General features: G+C 51.3%; 1 protein-coding gene across 1 annotated transcript in view; it reads right to left on the minus strand.

The window, feature by feature from the left end:
* Window positions 1-4,482: 4,482 nt before the first annotated feature.
* The window catches only part of LOC101989150, a 5,932-nt gene continuing 2,576 nt past the window's right edge, over window positions 4,483-7,838 (minus strand). Inside the window, exons 2-6 of the mRNA XM_013355496.1 lie at window positions 6,909-7,019; window positions 6,640-6,683; window positions 6,477-6,540; window positions 6,019-6,123; window positions 4,483-4,578 (exon numbers count right to left, since the gene is read on the minus strand). Of these exons, the coding sequence (XP_013210950.1) occupies window positions 4,483-4,578; window positions 6,019-6,123; window positions 6,477-6,540; window positions 6,640-6,683; window positions 6,909-7,019 (420 nt within the window). The remainder of the gene's footprint in view (window positions 4,579-6,018; window positions 6,124-6,476; window positions 6,541-6,639; window positions 6,684-6,908; window positions 7,020-7,838) is intronic.

Genomic DNA, 7,838 nt, shown 5'->3' on the forward strand with positions numbered 1-7,838 from the left:
CTGGTCTTGAACTCACAGAGATCCGCCTGCCTCTGCCTCCTGAGTGCTGGGATTAAAGGCGTGAGCCACCACCACCCGGCTGGGTTTCTTTTTGTAGCTCATGCTGGCCTGGAATTCACAGAGGTCCACCTGCCTCTGCCCTCAGAGTGCTGGATTACAGGCATGCGCCACCCCTATCTGGCTTAAATTGGGCTTCTTACCTTGAGTGGTTTATAACCACTTGGAACTTCTGCTCCAGGGGATCAGATGCCCTCTTCTGGCCTCTGAGGTCATCTATACATATGTGAATACACCCCTTCACAGAAACACACATACATACACATATATACACATACATATATATTTTTTATTTTAAAAAAATATTTTTAAAAAAGTAACAACAGAACAAAAAGCAACAACAAAAAAACACCAGCAAACACATTAACGAACTCATCCACTTCCAAGTTTGCCTTGGGTGTTTGCCTCCACACCTGCCTGGGTGACGTGTCGTGTGGAGGAGGGGTATGGCCCTGGGTTTGGGATCTTTCTACCTTTAGTGTGGTCACCTTCCCAGCATGAACTTCTGTCCCAACTATGGGCTGTCTTAATGTGTGCTCTTCTTTTACTTTGTTTTTTTTGAGACAGGATCTCATGTAGCCCAGGCTGTTCTTGAACTTGTGATCCTCCTGCCTCAGCCTCCCAAGTGCTGGGATTGCAGCTGTGTCCCACTGGGCTGACCCGTCCATTTCCATCACCTGCTACTTAGCCTGTGCAAGCCCAGATCCTCTTCCCTTGAAAGCCGCTCTTCTCTTCCGTGGACCATGACTTGGTGAGGAGCTGGAGAGATGGCTCAGAGGTTAAGAACACTCTTGTGGGAGACTCGTCTGGTGATGTAAGACAGCCTACAACTACCTATCCTTCAGGGGGAACTGGTTTCTGTGGACCCATGTGTACATGACACGCACATACATAACTGTAAAATACATATTTAAAAAGTTTGGTGAATGAGAAACCCAGGCAGTGGTGATGCACGAATTTAATCCCAGCACTCAGGAGGCAAAGGTAGAACTCACAGAACTCTGAGTTTGAGGCCTGCCTGGTCTACAGAGCTAGTTCCAGGACAGCTAGCTAGGGTTGTTACACAGAGAAATCCTATCTCAAAAAACAAAAAAACAAAAAAAAAGTAAGAAAAGAAAAACAAAAAAGCACAAAAACTTGGTGAATGAATGAATGAACAGTGATTGAATAAATAATAAGTCTGAATGGCCATTGGGTTCTGTAGCTTCTTGTCTCGGCCCACTCCCCTCTTACTTCTCCTTGGCTCTGGGCTGTTGGCTCACTTAGATCCCGCAGTCATCGCCCCAGGGCCTGAAAGGTGCTTAGAATACACTCTGTCACCATCTTAACCCTGAGCTGACACTTACCAGTGTCTGTGTACTCACTAAGGCAGCCTGAAGTGGCCTCCACAGGCATCTTTTATAGATGATGAGATGAAGCCCTCATCGCTGTCCCTGTGTCTGCATTCCACGCTGAGCAGTGGCTTCAGCCGCAGGTGAGCAAGATGAAAGCTGTGTCAGAAGGAATGCTGAGAAAAGCCACTGAGAGGCAGGTGGCATGGTGACACGTACCCTCAACCCCGGCCCTCCAGAGCAGAGGCAGGCTGGGCTCTGGGAGTCTGAGGCCTTGACTGAAATAACTTGGGCGAAGGGTTATTTTCGTTCACAGTTTGAGGGTGCAGGCTATCATGGCCTGGGGGCACGATGGTGGGACTATGAGGTGGCTGGTTCCACTGCATCCTCAGTCAACAAAGAGGGGTGACCGCTGTGTTCATCTTTCCCCTGTCTAGGATACCCCTGACCCCTCAGCCAAAGCAGATGGGATGGCATTGCCCATATTCATGGTAGGTCTTCCATCGAGCAGTTAATCCTTTATGGAAGAGGCTGGAGAGATGGCTCAGTGGTGAAGAGCACTGGCTGCTCTTCGAGAGATCCTGAGTTCAAGTCCCAGCACCAGGTGGCTCACAACCATCTGCAGTGAGATCTGGTGCCCTCTTCCGTCTGATGCCCTCTTCTGTCATGCAGGTATACACGTGAATACTCATATATGTAAACTTAAAGAAAAAAAACAACCTTTCTGGAAATCCCCACCTTAGGCACAGGCCTGTTTCCATGATGACCCTAAGTAACCAAGTTGACAAGATTAACCATCACTTCAGGAATGGTGGCCCATACCAGTAATTCTAGTGCTTAGGAGTCTGAGGCAGGAGGATTATAGGTTTGAGTCCAGTCTGGGCTACACTGGGACACATTCTCAAAAAATAGAAAAGCAAACAAATCTATATCCACCGTGTCAACACCCCACTTTCCTTGAGCCTTTACTCACCTCCGACTGACCCCACCCCGATTATTCTGGTCAGAGATCAGGCCTTCTCCCAGAGATGGGCTGACTGACAGGCGGGCTGATGTTAGTCACACCTAAGGTCTGGTTTGGCAGAGATGGTGGCCAAGGATCCTGTGAGGTGGCAGAGGTTGAGACAAGCCTCGCAAGTGGGCGGCCAGGGTGCGATTAGTCAGTCTGGGACTGACTGGGAACCTCCAGCCCCCTCGGAGTCTGGAGAGCGGGTTGTAGTTTTCTCCTGTGTGGTCCCACTTCTGACCCCCCTCCGTGTCCTTTTTCAAGTCCTGGTAAATCAGAAGTCAGAAGAGCCCCAACGGTGACAAAACAGGCCCGACTCTTCCCTGGCAAACCAGCTGGGCAGGTTTGCTGGTGCCAGGGGGAGGGTGGTGGAGCAAGTCAACTCCAGGCTAAGGAAGGCAGCCAAGAAACCCCAGGGCTTGTGAGGTGGCGTGGGAGCAGCACAATCAAATCTCTTTTGGGTGGTGGCCCCGGGTACTGGCCCCGGGGCATCAGGCAGCTCTGTGTTAGGAGGTGGGCGGGGTTGCGGGAGGATTGGTTGGAACATTATTATTGGTGACCGGAAGCCAATTTATAAAGACACCAAGGACAATGCAGCAGAGGTGAAAGGTCAGCACCTAGGGAGCCTGGACCTGCTGGCACAGACTATAATCCCGGCTCCTTGGAAGGCTGAGATAAGATGATCATAAACCTAAGAGCAGCTTGGAGGACAGAGGGAGTTCAAGGCCCTGCCCAGTCTTAAAATAAAAATGAAAAATGGCTGGGGCTTTAGTTCAGTAGTGGAGTCCGGCAAGCATGAGGCCTTGGATTCAATACCTAGTGCTAAAACCAACACCCACAGAAGCAGGCCTGGTGGGATGGGCCTGGATGAGCCTGAGGCAGGACTATCACACATTCAAGGCCAGCCTGGGCTACGGGGTGAGTTCAAGAACAGCTTTGGCGACTTAGCAAGATGCTCTCTCAAAGTGAGAATTAAAAAGAAACCTGGGAGTCAGCAATACGATGTTTGCTGGCACCTGCAAAACTCTGGAACTGGAGTCAAGGCTCAGTAGAGAAAGTGCTTGCAATACAAGCTTGAGGACCTGAGTTCAGATCCCCAGCACCCATGTAAAAGCCAGTGTGGGAGCATGCACCTAAGATGCCAAGCTCTGTCCCCATGTGTACCTACATACACACTGCATACCTTCACACACACACACACACACACACACACAAATAAATCTTCAAAACAATTGTGTGTAGGCTTGCCTGTGTGGGAGCGTGCATAGACACTAGTGGTTTACACCCTAGAACCGGAGTTATCAGCAGTTGTGAGCCACCATGTGAGCGCTGGCAATGGAACTCCGTACCCTGTAAGAGCAGCCACAGTATGGCTGGCTGCCATGTCAGGAGAGTAGCAGGTGGCAACTGAGCTTTGGGAGATCAGCCCGCCAGAGCTCTTCACTGCTGCGCCGTCCCTCTAGCCTCCAGACACAGATTCCAAAAAGCATGGCAGAGGTTCGCGCTAAGATCTCACACCTAAGGGCCCAGAGAAGTTGTGGATCCTTCCTCCCTCCATGCCCTGCTTCCCTTACAAGGAAACTAGGCATCTGGGCGTGGTTCCAGCACTTGGGAGACAGAGGCAGGAGGATAAGGAGTTCAAGGTCATCCTGGGCTGTGTTAGAACCTATCCCAAGATACCCCATTCCAAATAAAGGGTCTTGTTATATAGCCCTGGCTCTCCTGGCATATGCTATGTGGACCAGACTGTGCTCAAGCTCAGAGATCCGCCTGCCTCTGCCTCCCGGGTGCTGAATTCAAGGCGTGCTTGCGCCAGCACACCCAGGCAGCTATGGGTCAGATGTAGCGTGCTTCACGCTCTGGACCTTAGCTGGCTCATTCTGGGACTTCCGCACAGGGTCTTACTCCATCGCTGAGGCTCGTGGGATGCCTCAGATGAGATGCCAGCTGAGCCACGAAGCTGTGGAAAGGTGGTGATTGCAGCTCGCCACCATGTCTGTTGAAACCCTCAGCTGGTAACTGACTTGGGTGTGGCTGTCACCCTTCACCTCCTCTGCCTACCTGACAAAGGACCTTTACTCACCGTGCCTAGGTGACCCGGCTTGGAGGCTCCACCTCCTCCTCGCTACAGGACACTGGCTGCATGGCCTGGCCCTCTTCTCGCTGTCCCGGGAATGTGCCTCTCTGGCAAGAAAGACTGCATAGGCTGAGGCCTGATGGTTCCACCTCACACCACTCTGAAATGACACCTTCTGGTTATCTGGGATGAGTGGAGATTATATTACACTTTTGTTTGAGGCTCCATAGGTTTAGTATGAGACATATAAAAACTTTCATATTTGAAGAAAAAAATTTAATGAAAAAAATATATGGGTTTATATACATGTGTTCTGTGCCCACAGAGGCCAGAAGAGGGTGAGAAATTCCTTGGAGTTGGAGGATACGGGTGCTGGGAGCTGAACCCTTTTTCTCTGGAAGGGCAGCAAGTAGTTTTAAGCATTGAGCCATCTCTCCTGCCCCTTCGAGGGATGCTGGGCTACAGGCTTTGGACTAAACTCCAGCCCGATTATTACATTTTGAGACAGGTTCTCTACATGCTGTGCAGACTGGTCTTGATCTCTGGGCAGAGGCAATCAATCTTCCTTAGTGCTCAGTTGGGATAATTCATTTTTTTGGCCAGGGCCTTGCTGTGTAAGGAGGGCAGGACTGGTTCTTCCTGCCTCAGCTCCTGGAGTTAGCATTGCAGGTGCAAGCCACCGGCTCTGAAATCTTTTCAAGCGCGGTTCACACCAGCTCTAATGAAGAAGTGTTTGTGTGTCCGTCTGTGTCTTATCCATCAACCTCTTGTTTCCTTCTGTTTGTTACTGGTCTCTTCAGACTCCTGGGAGGGAAGCTGAGAGACCCAGCTTGTGGCCGGTAGCCTGGCAGACCTGCACCTACCCAGCCCAGGGGGCCCAAGGAAGGGATACCGCCCAGTTGTTGGGCACATCTCTGAGCAGACACTGCCCTCTTGAGGCGAGCGACTGTCATGCATGGCACATGAGAAAGCTGGGCTCACACAGAACAAGGGGACAATGCCCTTGGCACTTATTTCATTCAAATGCAGAGCCTGGCTAGGATGTGATTGGGTGAGGGTCTTGTCTCATACCAAGGGTCTGAATGGACCAGCCTGCCTGTCATTACCCACGTTTAACTCAACAGAATTCCTGAGTCCTGGGTCCAGGGAATCCTGTGTCTGGCTTCTGCACAGTCTCCAGCCGAGACTGTCCACAGTGCTGCTGTCTGTCTGACATCTGTGTTTCTCCTCCCTGGATGTTCCCTAAGTGTCTCAAACATACTCTTGTAATCCCATGACATAACTTTTGTTTTGTTTTGTTTTACCTTTTGAGACAGGGTTTCTCTGCAGCTTTGGAGCCAGTCTTGGAACTAGCTCTTGTAGACCAGGCTGGCCTCGAACTTACAGAGATCCGCCTGCCTCTGCCTCCCAAGTGCTGGGATTAAAGGTGTTCACCACCACTGCCTGGCTTGATATAACTTTTTCTGATTTGGTGCTGTGAATTGAACCCAGAACCTGGTGCCCAGTAGACAAGATTATGGCCACCGAGTTACATTCTCAGTTCCCACCTCCCCCTGCTGCCATGGCATCTTGAGGCAGGGTCTCATGTATTCCATGGTCCAGGCCTTTGTGTTGGAAGACACGAGGCCCTCCCCATTGATGTAGGATGTAGTCTAGGAGAGACAACATCTCACACGGAGATGCTCTCTCACCCTCAATGTCTAATCCCTCCAGCCTCCTTACTTTCCCCTCAACTAGCAGAATCTGCTCTCCTGCCAACCTTGGACCTCTCTTCTCACACCCCTCATGGTTCTCATCCAGCCACGGCTCAGCCCCTGCTCTCAACAGCTGTCATCTCGCACTTTCTACACCAGGATAAAATCACATCACCCGTCAGGGTCCAAATCTGTCTTCTCTGAGTCTGCCAGGATCCTCTCATGAGTCAGTCTCCTGAGAATCCCTGCTTCAGCTTCTACCATGCTTTTCTTCCCCTCTGCCTTCTCTCTGGACCCCAATCCTGCGGTACCTCAGACACAAGCCCATTGAGCTGTTGAGAAAGTTGTCGCAGACTCTCAGTTGATGAGAAAGTCCTAAGGAAGGAGACAGAAGGTCAGGGGTGCAGGTGGCTTGATAGGAACCCGACTCGTGGGCAGAGGCCTGCCCTGACTCCCTCAGTAGAGAATGCTTACTTGGTCTCCTCCATGAGGTTAGAACAATTGCCAGCGTCGTGGCTCTGTATGGGTAGAAACAAATCAGGTCACTACTCAGTTTCTGCTTATCATCACCAGGGACGAGGTAGGCCGACCTCATCAACACCCATCTCCCCAAGCCTCCCCATATCAGGCTCCAGGAGTAGCACCTGGACCAAGCTACCAGAAGAGAGAAGAGAATTCGGAGAAGGTAAAGTCCTTTGGCAAGCAGACAGGAGCGCAGCAAGCAAAAGGGAAAAAGCACAAACCTGAGGTGATGCCATGCTAGTGAGGTCAGCATCAGGGGAAGGGACAACACCAAGAAACATAGTGTCATCATCAGCAGTTGGCGGTGCAGGAGCAGCACAGTCTGTGGGCGCCTGTCATAGAACAGAGCAGGGGCATTAGACGACCACAAGGAGCCTCGCTGCCATGGACATGAGGTGATGGGGCAAGCAGGGTAGAAGAGCAGCAGTCACAGGACAGTCGCACATGCTGGGAGCTACTGGGGACAGACACGGCCTGCCCAGGCCTCGGGCCACTGAGGAGCAGTTTGAAGACCAAAGCTCAAAGCAAAGGCTGCAGGGTCTCCTTCCTGAACACCCGAGGACCTTGTTCCCTCTGGAGCTCTGACCTGTGGCAGCCACAGCAGGAAGTGCCCAAGTCCAGGAGCCAGAGAGCCAGCCTGTACCGACTGTGACCCTGACTATGGCCTGCTCCTGGGATGGACTAGTCGCCATGGTCAACATAACCATTCACCCCTCTCATCTTGCTTTCCTGTCTTCCCTTCTCCCAGACCCACGCACTGGCTGTGTTTGTTGATTAAAGCAGAGACCAATAGCCACTCTTTGGCTTGCAGCATCCTGGAGGTTGAATCTAATAGGTCACAGCAGATGACCAAGTAAGGGATGCCAATTACATAGGAGGATGGAATTTAGGTTTGCTTCAGGGTTGGCAACAAGCACCCGTCCCACTGAGCCATATTGCTGGCCCAGGAAGTCATCCATTACCATCAGAGAGTTTAGAAACACAAAGAAGTCTTCAACTGCAGAGCAAGGGCCTGAACTGAACCGTCTCTGAAAGTACTAGAGGAGACCAGTGAGTACTAGATCAGACCAGCGAGTACTAGATCAGACCAGCAAGTACTAGAGCAGACCAGCGAGTACTAGAGCAGACCAGCGAGTACTAGAGCAGACCAG

Source organism: Microtus ochrogaster, chromosome 4 (genome assembly GCF_000317375.1).
Source record: "Microtus ochrogaster isolate Prairie Vole_2 chromosome 4, MicOch1.0, whole genome shotgun sequence".
In the NCBI taxonomy this organism is placed as follows: Eukaryota; Metazoa; Chordata; class Mammalia; order Rodentia; family Cricetidae; genus Microtus; species Microtus ochrogaster.